General features: G+C 51.3%; 6 protein-coding genes across 6 annotated transcripts; 2 read left to right on the top strand and 4 right to left on the bottom strand.

The window, feature by feature from the left end:
• Positions 1–203: 203 nt before the first annotated feature.
• On the bottom strand, positions 204–2,097 carry JCM6883_005872 (uncharacterized protein; the record flags this gene model as incomplete). Its single annotated transcript, XM_076634864.1, has 5 exons — positions 204–341; positions 411–494; positions 1,728–1,847; positions 1,916–1,960; positions 2,032–2,097. 5 exons carry the CDS (start codon positions 2,095–2,097, stop codon positions 204–206), a joined length of 453 nt encoding a protein of 150 aa, XP_076485132.1.
• A 777-nt stretch (positions 2,098–2,874) lies between these two features.
• ARC18 (Arc18p) lies at positions 2,875–3,730 on the bottom strand (the record flags this gene model as incomplete). The annotated part of the gene is made up of 4 exons (XM_076634863.1): positions 2,875–3,041; positions 3,117–3,254; positions 3,389–3,653; positions 3,725–3,730. The coding sequence occupies 4 exons, from the start codon at positions 3,728–3,730 to the stop codon at positions 2,875–2,877; spliced, it is 576 nt and encodes a 191-aa protein (XP_076485131.1).
• Positions 3,731–4,727: 997 nt separating this feature from the next.
• JCM6883_005870 (uncharacterized protein) lies at positions 4,728–4,928 on the bottom strand (the record flags this gene model as incomplete). The annotated part of the gene is made up of 1 exon (XM_076634862.1): positions 4,728–4,928. The coding sequence occupies one exon, from the start codon at positions 4,926–4,928 to the stop codon at positions 4,728–4,730; it is 201 nt and encodes a 66-aa protein (XP_076485130.1).
• A 369-nt stretch (positions 4,929–5,297) lies between these two features.
• JCM6883_005869 (uncharacterized protein) lies at positions 5,298–6,474 on the bottom strand (the record flags this gene model as incomplete). The annotated part of the gene is made up of 2 exons (XM_076634861.1): positions 5,298–6,077; positions 6,142–6,474. The coding sequence occupies 2 exons, from the start codon at positions 6,472–6,474 to the stop codon at positions 5,298–5,300; spliced, it is 1,113 nt and encodes a 370-aa protein (XP_076485129.1).
• A 1,241-nt stretch (positions 6,475–7,715) lies between these two features.
• Positions 7,716–10,647, top strand: JCM6883_005868 (uncharacterized protein; the record flags this gene model as incomplete). Its single annotated transcript, XM_076634860.1, has 4 exons — positions 7,716–7,860; positions 8,072–9,389; positions 9,463–10,229; positions 10,289–10,647. 4 exons carry the CDS (start codon positions 7,716–7,718, stop codon positions 10,645–10,647), a joined length of 2,589 nt encoding a protein of 862 aa, XP_076485128.1.
• A 1,030-nt stretch (positions 10,648–11,677) lies between these two features.
• JCM6883_005867 (uncharacterized protein) lies at positions 11,678–12,876 on the top strand (the record flags this gene model as incomplete). The annotated part of the gene is made up of 2 exons (XM_076634859.1): positions 11,678–12,785; positions 12,869–12,876. The coding sequence occupies 2 exons, from the start codon at positions 11,678–11,680 to the stop codon at positions 12,874–12,876; spliced, it is 1,116 nt and encodes a 371-aa protein (XP_076485127.1).
• Between the last annotated feature and the right edge of the window lie 2,672 nt (positions 12,877–15,548).

Genomic DNA, 15,548 nt, shown 5'->3' with positions numbered 1-15,548 from the left:
AATCTATAGCTCTCGACCGCGTGGTCACTCGCTTTTTCGTGGTATCTTATTGCGAATGTTGCGATCGTGCTATTTACAGAAGTTGAGCCGTTTAGCCAGGAGATTACAATGGGAAGGGTATACAAATAAGACACAGACTACGCTCGAAAAGTGCTTGAATTGTTCCAGCTTTCTCGTTCATTGATCAACGTCATCTCGAGAGCTCATTCTGTCTCTTCAGGTTTCGTACTATTTGCTAACTTCTCGAATACAGCTGCCAGGATTGCGTCTCCCCCCAAAATCTCGCCCGAACATAGTTTCGGAAGGACGATCTTGAAAGCTTTCGTGTTTGCGACTTCGTTCTACAGCGAGAGCAAGGGGCAGTGAGTAGATTAGATCGAGGTTGCGTCGCTGGTTGAGCAGGAACTTACAAACTTTGCCATGAAAACCTCGAAGATCGGTTGTTGAACTTCTAGATACTCGAGCGAGAGACGGCTGAAGAGCTCGTAGGCGACCTGGTTCACACAGTGAGGAAGTCAGTTGGAGTCACGATAGCAGAGAGAAAGCGAACGTGCATTTTCGACAGTCAAACTGCGAGTGATGAAGCCCAAGCTCATTTCCTTCAAGTCGTCAAGATCGTAGCGGTCAGCGAGTCGGTACATCGCATGAGCGGAGCAGGCTCGGACACCGTAGAACAGAGGATGGCGAGACGAATCAGAGAGTTTGTTCGAAAGCCAACGCTCCAAATTCGTACTGAAAGCCTCATCGTCTTCCCCCCCTTCACTGTTTCGAAACTCGACGAGAGCATCTGAAGACAGATAGAAGAGGGGAGTGTTCTTCGTGTAGAGGTGCGCGACCATTGCCCGGTAAGCGAAAAAGCTTTCGAAGCAGAGTGTTCTCAGTGGCTCAGTGGAGTGGAGAGGGATGAGTCCAGAGCTTACTCGGTCTCGTGTACGTTCACAACAAGGAATTCTGTAGTGTGGTCCCCTACCACGTTCCTGTTCTCCGATTTTCGTTTGACTTTAGCTCGTTTAGATGAACCGGGAACATGGTCTTGATCCTGAAGGGAGGAAGGCGGAGTAGCAGTCAAGGAGGTGAAGGGAAAGAGTTCGTCCTGAATGTTGTTCAGAGAGAGCGAGGAATCTCCAGGATCAATGTCGTAAGTTCCAACGTTCACGTTTTTTCGAGCCGTCGATTCTGAAAAACCAGACTCAAACACTGTCGCACAACAAGGAAAGCTTAGCATTGGATTGCGAGCGTTAGGTCAGAGAGAACGGCGCCTGACGAGTCTTGAAATATGATGATGTCGACACAAGCAGAGACTTGTAGGCGAAAACGGGAACAATCTTGTTCTCGGGGCAATGAACGGCGAGCAAGGTATCGGAGCAGGTCGGTTGATCAAAGAAGCACATGGATGAACTGGAAGCAGATGGTGAAAGTCGCAAGCTTTGATCCGAAGACTCGAGCGAGCAGCGAATTCCGAAAGAATGCTGGTTGTCGAGACTCATTAGACTGAACCAGAAGCTGAGAATGTGCAAGAGCATACTCACTTCTCGTTCAAAGGTATCCAACAGATCTTGAGTCGACGTCAACAAACAGCTTCCCCACGAAGGCTCGTCGCAACTAAATCGGTGACTGAGTGTGAAAGAGTCTTCGGAAGCCGAAACAGCTATCGGCGCCCCAACCGTCTACGGTCCACAGGAAGGATAAGTAGAAGGGTCGAGAGAACGTTATGCTGAGCGGCTCACGGAGATGGTCCAAGTGTAGCTGCCGCGATTCCAATTTTCGGTTGAAGAAGCGAGACGCAGGTCATCCAGTTGCGGCTCGGCAAACAAGTAAATGAAGAGGCGGTTCATGTCTTCGTCGTCCTGTAGCAATGTCACCCATTGTCAGTCAAGTTGCACAGCAAGCTAGGAGCGACGAGGTGGGCACGTACGGAACCAATCCTCAACAACCACATACCGCGTTCGAATTCCCGATCCTGTTCACTGATGCGAGGTATCAACTGAGCAAAGACAGGGCACAACGGCTAGGATGGTGTCACCGGCTCACGAGTTGGATCTCTCCGTTTGCGACATAATCCGCTCGCACTTGCTCAATCTCCTCTTCACTCAACATCCAGGTCACTTCGGTCTACTCTGAATTCATCAACCTCGATCCACAGTCTGTTCTGTCCATAAGCTCACCTTGTACTTCGTTGATTCTTTCAATCGATCCGACATTGTTCTGTTTCCTGGACAACTAATTGATCGGGTGTGTTCGGGCAGTCTATGTTGTGTTCTCCGGAAGATTCTTCAAGCTCGTAGACCTCTTCTGCTAGTCTTCGAGGTAGTCGGGAGAAGTTCAGGGACTTTCGAGATGAAGCGTGGAAAGAGGATCAGAGGCCGTTGTTGACGGCCGACTACTAGACTGACGTATAGCTAGAGTGAGTTTCTGACTGTGTGCGAGCTCTTTCGTCGGTTCGAGGTGAGGTGGAAGAGACAGAAGGGTAAACAGAATCGATTCGCCAATTTCGAGCTCAGAGGCATGTCACCTGACTTTATTGGCGTACATGCTAACTTGTATAGAAGCCTTTCGCGCCTATAATAGCCTCGGCAGTAAAATTACGACCGCGGAGAAACGATTTCTAAGGTAGTTCGCAACTTCGCATTGCTTCTCTCTCGCTCTCTGTCTCATGTGGTACAGTCGATGTGACAATCAGAGCACGCCAAGCGCAGCTGTTTGGTACCGGACAGCGTCGGACGGCAGCAGAAGCCGCCAATCATCGGGGAGAACAGAACAAATTCCAAACTCATAGAATTACGTTTTTTGTACATCATCTCCTTCCTTTCTCGTGCATGGCCGTACGCAGAACATCCTGAGAGACTCCCTCCTCGGAATCCTCCTCGACCCTTTCTAGTTCCCAAGGGATTTACCCATGAATTTCCTCCTCTGAAAACTAAGCCACCATTTACTCGCCTTCGCTCCACCTTCCGTCGATTCGTCTCTCGGGTTGTACACTTGTTGAACTAATCTCAATACGAGTTCTTGTCGTGCGTGGAGTAGGTAGCCTCTTAGAGCGTCTATTCACGCGACAGAGAGGAAAATCGGAATTAACAAGGTACTCGAGGAGATAACGGCGAGGGAGAAGAACGGACCGGCTGATACGCGGTCACCGCTGGGAGGTCCGACAAAGACGTTGTTCATAGGGAATCCGGGCTCGCCGGGTAGGGAGAAATGATCGATTGCGTGAGTTGTTAGGTGTTTTTGAGCTTCTTGAGCAGACCAAACTCGAGCTATCGGCGTACAAGAGATGCGTCAGTTTGTCAGTGTCGGATCAAGGATGGTAGTAAGAGATAGTAGAGGAGGAACACTGTGCAAGGCAGGGAAAGGAACTGAGAAGTGGGGGGAGAGCAGAAGTTGAGCGTACCTTGTCCAATCTTTGCTAGACAATCCCCCGTGAACAAGATCAAATAGATCAAGACCCTATCTGCGTTCCCAGCGATCTCAAAGTTCCTGAACAAGCTGTTGGCCCGAAACAAAGTCAACGCTTCAGAAATGATGTCGGGTCTCTCGAGGTCGGCTGGAGGAGGGGCGGGACCTCGGATAGAGGAGGAGAAGGGGAGGAGGGATAAGTTGCCGATTTGGCGGGATTGCGAGAGGTCGGAGGGGTCGTTGTAGGATGAGTGATAAGCCTGCGTCCGTCATCGAGCGGGAAGTGAGTTCTCTTTTAGCTGGGTCAGTTAGTGTGCGTTTGATTACGTACAGGCATGGCTACGAGTGCGGAAAGAATGGGTAAAGATGGAGGAAAGAGACGAACCTCATCGTCATCAACTTTTGGGTTCTTTCCCTTCACTACCTCACTCGATCTGCTGACGGCGACTTGTAGAGGATCAACAACCTCTCTGAAGCGACTACCGGCAACCTCGACCTCGACTCATCGCGCTGAACAACCTTTCTCCGTCACTTCTTCGGCTTTGATCTCTCATCGGTCTCTTCCAGCTCAGCACTCGTCTCGAGCAGCTGGTAGCATGATCTGGTACTCAGGATGATAGCTCGGGCTCGGGGAGACCCCAAAAAGCAGATTGCTCTGGATTTCCGGGAGAGGAGGAAAGAATGAGCCGAGTTCGACTATAGATCCAGGAAGAGACGACGGGGCTACGATCAGGCGAAGGATACGATAATTCTCAGCTGATAAGAGGAGAGACGGGGAGAATCAAAACGGTCCGAGGTGAGTTGTAAGCCAAATCTCTCGCATTTTTTAATTTTCTATCGGCTGATCCCTCTGTCGCCCAAACAGCGCTTGCTCGGTAGTCGGCAGACAACAGAGTCGTCAAATTCTAAACTTCGTGCCGGTGTCACTCCGCCCTGTATGCTCCGGGACTCAACTTTCCGCTTCGTCTACCGTTTCCGCTCCTCGCTTTCCTGGTTCCTGCGGCTCTCCATGCTTTCCCGCAGGTTGCAGGTTGACCACTCAGTGCAGATCTCTAGCTCGGTATCTCGCTTACGTATCTCCTGTTGATCGATCAAGGGTGAACTCAATTCCAAGCGCAAACCATCGATTTTCCCGCCAAAACGAAACTCGTCGAGGGGATCTACTACGGCTCGTCCTCCAAAGCTCTTCGCATAGTCAAGGTTTTCGGCGGCAACGTATCGATACTATGTAATCATCGGCATTGCGGTGAGCCTAAAGAAGACGTCAACTCGATACCTCGCACTCACCTCTCTTCCCTCCCTCAAACTCTCCCATTCTTTCGCCTCCCTCTCGCTCATTCAACCTTGACGATCCCCTCGACCTTCACTAACTGTCTCGGCCACCCTTTCCTCTTGATCGTATGCCCATGTTTCTTCATCCTCTTCGCTAATCGATGCGTAGAAGGCAGAGGTGGTTTTGGGGCCGGAGAGGGTGGGTACCAGTGATGAAGGAGGTAGAGGACGAGAGCGAGGAGGAGGAAGGGCTCGAGTAGCATTCGGAGCGGTGTGAAGGGTGGAGGGGGAAAGGATGGAGATCTGCGAGATGAGCGAGCTCGAGAAATCAGCGAGGGACATCACTTTCTTCCGAGTGTGTTTTTCCCTCGAGTGGAAGGTCGTATTCTCGGGGACCCGGAACGACTTCGAGGAGAGGTAGGAAAACGAAAGTAGTTGTTTACATGAAAGAACTTTGTTTGATTCGATCGAGGAAGAAACAACACATTTAGAACGAGAGAGTCAACAACAAGATCGACTGAAGAAAGGTATAGCAACAAGGGTAGCGAAATGGGTGTATGACGGCACTTGGAGTGAATAGAATAACGGGGAGAGAGAGAACGACAACGATGCAATAGAAGAGAAGAGGGGGTTTAGTCCGTTTCAGCTTTCATTTCTCCAGCTCTCAACAACATTGCCAGTCGATCGATCCCTTGACCTTGAGCACGACCTTCTGCTCCTCCTTCTTCGACGACGGGAGAGAGGGCCGAACCTTCAGAAGGTTGTTGGATTTGAGGCATTTCGAGCGAAGGAGGAGGGGACGACGATCCGGAGGAGAGAGGGAGAGCAGGTCGAAGCATGAGAGAATGGCGAAGAGGCGGGGACGAAGAGGGTTTGCGAATAGTCATCGAGGGAATAGAGGTCGAAGAAGAAGAAGAAGGGGGCGACGAGGAAGTTCCTTGATTCGCTTGACATTTCTTTCGCAAGAGTTCCATCACGTCTTGATGAGTCGGTTTACCGTTTGGGAAAGTCGGAGGAGGAGGAGGGGGAGGAGTCTTCGCAGATGCGTTCTTCGTAGAAGGAGCGAGACGAGGTTTCTTGACTGGAGCGGAGATTGCCGGAGGAGTCGATGCGGAAGAAATTGAAGAATCGTTCGAGCCGGTCGAAGCGTCGGAAGGTGCTCGAGGACGTTTCGTAGAGGGTTTTAGAGAGGCAGAGGAAGGAACGACGGGAGGAGGAGAAGTCGGAGAGTAAGGGGAAACAGCTCGATTTTGAGACTGCTGCTGCTGTTGTTGTTGCTGTTGAAGGAGATGTGCTTGTTGTTGTTGTTGAGCGGCGTAGAATGCCGAGTACTGGTAGAAGTATTGATGAAGAGCCATCGTGTTGGCAGCTCGAAGTTGTTCAGTTCTCAAATTGTCCAACGCCGATAACCTCTGCGAGATGCGAGTTGCGTCAGTATCGACTCGGGAATAACATAGAGAGTAGTGTGTGACTCACCTCATCCTCCTTGGATTTCGTCAAGAGCAACAGTTTCAACAACTCGACGTCTTCGTGACCTTTCGCAACGAAACTTTTCCAAATCGTTTCGATCGAGGGGGTCAATACTCCGTCCTTCGCTGCCGTTGACGATGACGAGGTCGATGAGGTCGCCGTGGAAGTAGTCGAAACTGGAACGGAAGGAGGAGGGCACGTTTGCGAAGAACTCTTGGCTAAACTTGATCCAGACGGAGTGATCGAAGTCGAAGAAGAGGAGGGTTTCGCTGGTTTCGAGGATTGGATGGAGGAGGTAGGAACGTGACTCGGAGGGTGGGATCTGGCGCAGGTAGACATCTTCGAGTTCGTTCGAGCGATGGGAGTTGTGAAAGTCGGCGCGATACAAATTTGGAACGATCTGGGGTATTCGACTAGAGATAGGCTTCGAATGTGGTCGTGCGTGAGTTTCGACGAGCTCGAGTTGTGAGGTGAGGTGAGACGGTTAGAGGTTGAAGTGGAAAGAAGAGATGGGATGCTGGCGACAAGAGGTGGTCGTAACAAACCTTGGGCGCTGGGCGAACCCAGAGTTGATCCGCCAAGAGTATTCGAGCTTTTCGCTAAATTTACCCTCTTGCGAAATTCAAATTTCCCTTCTGAAGAGTTTTTTGGAGAACTTCTTATCGAGTTCTCCCCTCCCGCCCACGAGGGTTTATCCGATAGCAGCGTGCGATGTGAGAGCTGCAAAAACCTCGAAGGGAGCGTGGATCCCTTTCTTTTCCTCCTGTCCCTTCGTGCGAAACTGTTCGAGATCAGCAGCAGCAAGCACGGACTCGATCCGGCAACATCTTCAATCAAGCAAAGAGAGGAGGAGTACGCACAGAACAAGTGATCGAATGAAAGGGGCCAAGCGAAGAGTCGAGAGTTTTCCCCTTTCGAAGGAGCTTTTCTTTGCTCTTGAGAAATGACTGCGGACCGTTCAGAGTCCAGATTCCCGGGAGCCGATTAGCCTGAGCGATAGCCGAAAAGATGGTAGAGGGATTCCGTCTGAGAAGAGTTGGGGAAACGAGGGTCAAGAGGTGTTTTGAGAACGGGTTCTCCAAAGCTTTACCGGTTCTTCGTCTTCGACGTTCGTGCTCGTTCTCCGGCTGTCACGACCCAAACGGATGCGAATGCTCGAGAGCGCCGACCGGGCTTCCGAGCTCGAACACATCAAATTTAGCTCAGCAAATCCAAGACGCAAGAAATTTGAGCTACTCACAACTTCTAAAGTCGTCGGTCGTTCCTGTTTCCGCTTCTAGGACCTTTCCCGCCTGACTTCGATCGTGATATCGTCTGCCACGGCCGTCAATCGAGCGCAAGCGTTGGGGGAGAAGGGTCAAAGATCGTGAAGCGTCAATTCTCGAGATATTCCGTCTCTAGGGGAGGAAGGAACTGCTCATGGTTCAGATATAGAGCTTATAGACCTTCTGGCATCGTCTCAAAACCGCTGTCGTGCGAATGAGTGAGTAGTTGAGCGAAAGAGATCAAGGATTCGAGACGTTTCCTTCTCTTTCCCCTACGTTTCACTCCACTCAGATCCGCCTAAGCACCGGCTCAGTATGTCCACACCTACCGCGAGTGGATCATCAACCCCGATAGCCAGCAGCAGCAGCAGGTCTTCTCCTCGATTCGGAGAACTCGATCATCCACACGACTCGACGAACAAGGACCCAGAGTCGATCATTGATGAGCATGTTGTACACGGTGAGCTTGTGGCACTCTCTCGACCTGGTCTGGGAGTTTCAAGCGGATGGACAAGGTCGAATCAAAAATGGGTAAACAAAGGGGGACGTGCGACATGACGTCGACTTCTCGTCGAAAACGGCTCGAAAAGAGCACGGACCAGGCAGAAAGGGACATGATAGCTCGGTATGGGCGATGGGAGCTGACCAAGTCGTTTTCTACGCGAAAACAGATTTACTTCGACACTTCTTTTCGAACCCCTGCGTTCCGATTTCTCCTAGAGCTCTCGCTCTGATCTCCCCTCACCTCACGATCTCACTTCCCTACTACCCGATCGCTCCTCCGACGCTCAAAGAGCTCGAAAACTCAGGATCCCCTCCTCTCGAGAAAACCATTTCCGCGAAGTCTCTCGCCCTATTCCATTTCCCAATGATTGTCAATACCCTCCCTCGTTCCGCCTGGACTCTCAAGATTGGTTCCATCTCCCGTCTCATTCCTTCCCACTCTCGATCTCTCCAACTCGATCCGAAGCTCAGAAACATCGAAATTTGGACGGCCGAATTGCAGTGGACATTAAGGTTTGGAAGTATCGCAACAACGAGTGGAATCAGTTCTCCTTCGCTTGCGTATCAAGCGGGGAAACCTCTCGGAGTAACTGGAGAAGGAGGTGGATTCGATGATTGGGTTTCGGTTGGGGAGAAGAGGAAAGTCGACTTGGTTTTCGCTGAAGTTGGGAGCGAGGGAGGTCGGGAGGATAGAGCGGGGGAAGAGAAAGGGAAGGGAAAGGAAAGGAGGAAACATCAGGGAGCAGAGAAGAAACTTCAACTCATCCATCTTCGTCTTTCGCTTCCGCCTGGTTCGACGACTCCGGCCGAACCTCTCGCCCTCTTCCCGACTCCTGTGCATCCGGTCGTCAGCTCCCTTGCCTCAAAGGTCATCGCTCCGAGGTTCCTCAACCTCGCTTTCACCGTTTTACGACTCCTCGACCTCGACGAAGCGACTCCACGACTACGCCTTCCCGACTCCCCTTCTCACGAATCGACGAAACACACCGCTCGCTCTCGATCCAGAACCCGTCATCCGCATGCGAAACCCTCTGACGAAGAAACCAAAGCGCTCGAAATCCTTCGCGAACACTCCATTTCCCCGGCTGCCTCGACCTCCGCATCGTCTCTTCTCGGACGTCCATCGGTGTCGTCGTCGATCAGGTCGTTGTCGAAGGAAGCGTTCCTCGATTTGTTGATGATTCCAATTTCGATCGTTTCGACTCTCATCATCGAGTTCTCTTCGCTCTATTACCTCATCGCGAGAATCGTTGTACTTTTCACTCAGTTTGTCATTGCGGCCGGAGGGGTGTTGAAGGATGTATTCGTTTCGAGGGAGGAGAGAGAAGAAGGAGTCGTCGGAATTGGAATTGGAGCAAGGGAAGAGGCGCAAAGGGAGAAGACTGAGGGAGAAGGATTGGAGAGGATTCGAGAGATCGAGGAGGAAGGAGAGGAAGAGGGAATGGAAGAAGCTGTACAAACTGAGTTTGCAGAAGTTACCGTTTTGTGAGTTTCTTCTTCGTTCACTCTCACTCGAAGTAAGCTGTAGTCGAGTACTCACATTGATCGTTTCATTCAGACGAGGATCACCTCCCCTCTCGCCAACCCCACCAGTCTACCATCACCCTCGACTCCGAGGCAAACGAGTTTCGTTCCCTTCCCTCTTCGCGACCGTGATCGGATCACAACAATCCATGTCTTCTCCCCAAATCTCTCTCCCTCCGTCTCCTGCTCATTCCCCGGCTCCACCTCCTCCCGGTCAACCTTCTTCGTCCCTTGCGGCTGAATCTCCTGAAACGCTTTCTCTCGCCGACGAAACCGAAAACTTCCCTCCTTCTGAATCTCAATTCGAAGCTCAAGTAGATCTACACTCCCGAATCGCTCATGAAGCCGCTCGAGCCGGTAGTCGATTCCATTCCGTCCTCTCTCTCCCAAACCACGGAATCGATCGAGGTGAGCTCGGTCGAGTCGAGTCAGAACTCTGGCCTATCGTTTCGAAAGAAGCGAGCTCGATCGGAAAGGATATGAGTACTGAAGTGAGAGTTCAAGTTGCCGTTGCCGAGACGGAAGAGGAGTTGGTACAGAAGAGGGGGGAATTGATTGAGAAGATTTGGGAGGGAGAGGTTAAAGAAGAGGGAGTTTTGGGGGGAGAGGAGGAGGAGATGGTGCAGAGGAGGAGGGTCAAGAATCGAGTGGGGAAAGAAGTTGCGGAGGTCGTGAAGGGGAAAGAGGAGGTGATTGAAGGGAAATTGGGAGAGGTCGAGAGACAGATTGAAAGGAGGAGGAAAGAGGTGATCAAGGAAGCGTTGGCACTTGAGACGCAGATGCATGGAGAGGGTGAAGAAAGTGAGGAAACGAGTCGTTTGTTCCGTGAGTTTCGACGCTCCTCCATCTTTGCTCGATAGAAATTGTCGATCTCATCGCTACTCACGCAGATACCGCGATCTCTCCCACCTCTTCATCTTCCGATTACCCAACCCCGTCCTCTCGATTCTCCGATGCCCCCATCGCCGAATCCTCGACGTTCGAACCCGCTTCCCCAACTCCCGAACCTTCTTCCTCTGGATCCTCGACTCCCTCAACGATCAGACGCCTCGAATCGTCTCCTATGGTTACTCAAGGTGAAGGAGGAGTCGTCTCGCCTCCTACGAGTCCGGAAACATCGAAGAAAGGAGCGGGCCAGGGAACGGGGGCGAAACAGACTGAAGCCGGGGAGGGGAAGGGGAAGAAATCAAGATCGAGGAAGAAGAAGGGGAAGAAATAAGTCGGCTCGAACGTGGTATGATGTTGATCCTGCAGAAGGAATGGGGCGGGGCGTCAGTGATCGAAAGTCGGAGGAAAGGATGAAAGTTGGAAATTTCGTTTGTGTTCTCACAGTATTTTACCGATTTTGCTGGATAATTCGATACATGCTTCTACCAATTAGCGTTCGAAGTCCATTGCAATTGAGTCAGAGCGATGGAGTAACGGAAACGGGGCTGAGCGGAGGTCAGCAAATTGTCGATCGAGCTGAGCGACGACTGTCTTCGCGCGGCGGGAGAGCGCCCCCAAGCAGATCGGAGCAAGGTTTACACTACAGAAACACGCTGGCGGGTACTGGCGGAGATCACGGGTCAGCTCAGTCGGGAGGGAGAAGCGAGAAGAAGTGAGGGGAAAACTCACGCATCGCCGGCTATGCCAGCTCCCGTATACTTGCCATGTCGTATGCGATCACTGACGAATATCGGCGACGTAGCTCGAGCCTGGAGTCGGTGTTGAGTCGGAAGAAGGGTAAGGGCGAAGGGAGAGATTTCGAAATCGGCTTACTCTCTTCGACCACATCCTTCTACCTGCCTACGACCTGCCGATATCGACTCGAAGCTACCCGAACACTCTCTACTCGAAGCTCATCGACTCAGCAACCCGAACGAACGAAAGTCGCGCCCAAATTCTCAAAAATTGATCAAGTCGCGTAGCTCTCGACACAGCGTTACGAACGCGGTTAGCTGGACGTAGAACGAAACAAGGACTATATGTGAGTAGATTGGGCGCGCGACCGTGGCGTAGTAGCTACATGATGCGAGGCAACGCGACTGACTAAGTTTCGCCCTCCCTCTTTGCAGCCTACCGTCAATACCAAGGACCCAGACTCGACCTAGCACTACTACCTACCCGGCTCCACTCACGGCCTACTCCTTTCGACGCACCCTCTCTCTTTCCGAATCTTCCAATCGACTTTCCTCTCTCCTTCTCCTTCCTTCGCTCTTCTACCCCTTGCTGCCTTCTCCTCTCTCCTCACACACCTCAGCCTAATCATGTGGACTCCACCCATCTTCTCTCCCGAAATCATCAACCTGATTTTCCTCTCCGTTTCGCCGACCGATCCTCTCACCCTCGCTCGATGCTGTCTCCTCTCGAAGCGATACCTCAACATGGCTCGAGAATCGCTCTACAGAACCCTAATCTTCGTCACTTACGACGACCGTATCGACGTCGGTCGCGAAATCACTATAATTCCGCCGACCACCACGAGACTCGTCGCCGCATTCACACTCAATCCGGATTTGATGACCCTACCTAAAGGAATCAATATGGAATGTGTTCGGTCTCCGAAGAAGGGCGCACTCGGGGTGAGAACCTCGAATGGAGATTTATTGGCGACCGCTTTCGAACTCGTGGAGCACCTCGAACACCTCGACCTCGACTCTACCGACGAGCCAGAGATACGAGATGCGGTAATGCAATTCGAACCGGAGTACTTCGAACATGTCAAAACTTTCGAAATCCTCTACTTGACGCCGTACACGTACGAATTCAGCTCGAGCTTGAAACGACTCGAAAGTCTCTCGTTCCTGGAGATTGAGGACGATTTCGCTCTTCCGGAAGATCTCGAATTGCCTCCGCTCAAGCAAATCTCAATCTCGAGCTCGAACAGGGCGCCACTTTTCGACGTCTCAAAATTCCTTTCTTCTTCAGTATCCTCCCTCGTCGACTTGTCAATCTCGATCAGGCACTTACGAGAAGTAACCTTGAGCGACTACCGGAATCTTCGTCGACTCGAACTGAAATCCGACGACCGAGTCTTCTGGACTTCTATATTCGAGGGCCTTAATCGATTCTCAAATCTCTTCAAAGATTGCCGCCAATTGTCCACTCTCGCCTTCGTCCTGGATTCGAACATCGGGGATCAGGCAGAACGTTTCATCTTTCAGGGCCTCGCGAAGGAACTGCCGGAGTCAATTCGAAGAATCGAGTTAGGGTATGCCGCGGACGCTCGAATCGACCGAGTGTTCAACGACGGAGCGGGGCCAGTCAGAGAGATGGCAACAAGGAAAACGGCTTTCATGGATTCCGATGGAGTGAAGCGGGCTAGGGAAATATGCCAGGAGAAGGGAGTCGAGTTGATTTGGTTATCTTACAATTGTGAGTGATATCCAATACATTCTTTGGTCACAGACGACTCGTTTGCTTGTGACTGCTCGCTCATACCATTCCCTCAATCTCAGGGACCTAGTCTGATCCATTTCCCCTCCCACCTCGCTTCTCTAATCTCCCGTTCTTGTTCACCTTCACACGCCTCTCTTCGCCAGCTCTCCGGCTCTCTCCCCGTCGAGGTACTCTCTTGATCTCCGATTCTCGACCCTCGAAATTGCAAAAAAGGATTCGCTCCCCTCTAGTCGTTCTCTCTCCGTTTGTATCTCTCCATTTGTATCTCTCCGAGGCTCGACGAGCACGGCTGAAGATCAGTCCGATACAACAAATAGTCTCATGGCTGTGAACAATATCATATACTTATATATAGGTGATCAAACGTAATTCGGTGTTTCTTGCCTACAAATTGCGAGCAGCGACAGATCCTCTGCTGTGAGGGTTGAGAGGTCGCGTGGTAAGCTTGCGTCGTCTAGGATTCAGAGTGAGGCGTCTTCAGAGTACAGCGGCGTATGAGGCTTACTGAAAGAGCGAGTAGAGGTGAAAACCCGAAACAAGCGAAACGATCCCTCGTCTCGACGACGCTAAGTTACTGATTCTCTCTAGTTTCAATGTGGACGTCGACGATAGCTAATGTAGAAAGAGTATTTTGCGAGAAACATCACAGAGAGGAGGGTAAAACAGCAAGCGAAAACGAAAAGAGGAGCAAATCGACAGAAAGAGACATCTTGCGAAACTCCCAGCCTTCAAGACACAGAGCTGACGAGTGACGAACGAAAGTACAATGAGACTGTTCGCGTGCGAGGACGAGAGAAAGGTTAGCCGACATTCCAAGAAGAAGCTCGAGCGAAATCTACTGACCAGATTGATGCTCTTCCAGCTGGATCGAAGGCGCGACTCTTTACGTCCTTTTGGAGAAAGCAGTGGAAACGAAGAGCGAAGGTGACGAGGTGACGTGGCTGGAGTGAGCGCAGATGTGAGAGAGCGAAGAAGACGAACACGAACTAGAGTGAGGAAGATTATTGTTTATGATTAGCTTGTCAGAACGCTGTCGAAAGATCACGCTGTAGAGTTGGAAAGAACGCACGGGTAGCGGATTGGAATCGAGGAAAGAGTGAAATAGGTTGATGAAGCGGCGAATCGAAGAGAGAACGAACGGCGAAATTGCCTTCCGGGAGGATCGATTCTGTGAGAGTTACGGAAGGGGATCAGCGAATCTAGAGCGAGAAGAACATGAGGAAAAGGACTCGCATGTGTAGTCCCAGCCCAACAGATCATCGAAAACCAACTCGATTCCCTTCATTTTCAGAATCCCTCTCAATCCCTCGAGGGTCATGTCGTATCCTTTCAACTGCCCAACATTTGGTGGTACAACGATCCTCGCAACGTGTTGCGTCCATCGCGTGTTGAGCATCCCTATGACCCGATCAAGTGATACGCCATCCTCGAATCGAATAGACCGCAAAGATTCGAGTATATATCGATTTTGCTCCGCATTCAAATCTGCACCCATAGGATCGGGAAAAAATCTGTCCGCGATCGCGAACGTGTGAATCGAAGGAAAGGGTATCGAGTTTTGGGAGTTTGGCGAGGGAAGCGAAAAAGCGATCAAAGCGAGCTCGGTCTTCGAGAAGTGGACGAGTAGACTGATCGACGGCCCGGCCAATATGAAGGATTCGAAGAAGGGGGAATTCCGAGAAGTCGAGATCGAGGAGGATTTCGATATGGAGGTGAAGGCTCCGCAGAGTCGAACAGGTCGCCGCGAGTAGGAAAGTGATTTTCGAGGGTGAGATCGTTCGAGAAGTCACTTTAAGCGTTTGAAGGCAAGGATAGGCGGGGAGCGGATTCACGTCGTTGGAAGAGATGTCCGAAAAAGTGAGAGATTTGAGGCGAGAACAAGATTCGGGAATCCGAACGAGTTGCGATTGCCGGATTGACCCCAGTACCCCCAGAGCCAACGTTTCCAGATCTTTCAAGTGGCAGAGACGGTTCATGAGACGATGCCACTGGCCCTCAAACCCGATTTCTTTGATCTGCGGCATGAGTTGTATGACTTTTGAGACGACTTTGTGATCGCGAGTCATGACTCCTGATCCTTTCCAGGCTGAATCGTCCTCGTCTATGTCCTCCGGGTTCGCTTGGCTGAACTCGACTGATTGTACTAGCTGGGCGAGATTCGAGTTCTCCTGAAGAGTGTTCAAGAGCGACCAGGCGTTGACCGTATATTCGACGAGAAAGGGCAAGGTGCTCCTATCGAGTACAATCATTCGGAACCTGACTTCTCGATAGAGACGTCGTCGAGCAGTCGAGAGGAAAGGGAAGAAACGAGACAGAGTTGGGACAACTCTGAAGGATCGGCATCGCAGGATCGGAAGATGTCCATGATGAGTTCTTCTGGTAGTCGATGAGCGGCAGGGGCTATAGTCATTGTGGAGAGTCGGCTAACGGCGTTGAGTCCGGTGAAGAGAGGGAAGGAAGGGAGAAAGGAGGAACAGTCGATGTCTCTGTCGCCCAAGGGACGACTCAGCTGGTGGAATCAAGTTTTGAATGGTAGTTAGGCTCACTGTGTGCTCTAGGGGCGATCGCGACTCGACGTTGAGGAGAAACGGGCAGAGTTGAAGGAGTGTTTGATGAAGAACGATTCGTTGCCGACCAGGGCGTGTGATCGGATGAGACTTCGTCTGACAGCTGAGTGTATTTTCTAGCTAGGTGCTGATGGATGCTCGAAGTCGATAGTGAGGGCAGAGGGGAGATGCA

This window comes from Sporobolomyces salmoneus (assembly GCF_050403485.1).
Source record: "Sporobolomyces salmoneus JCM6883 DNA, S_salmoneus_JCM6883_v1_ctg74, whole genome shotgun sequence".
Taxonomy (NCBI): Eukaryota; Fungi; Basidiomycota; class Microbotryomycetes; order Sporidiobolales; family Sporidiobolaceae; genus Sporobolomyces; species Sporobolomyces salmoneus.
The sequence above is the reverse complement of the archived record's forward strand: the minus strand, read 5'-3'. Positions and strand labels throughout refer to the sequence as shown.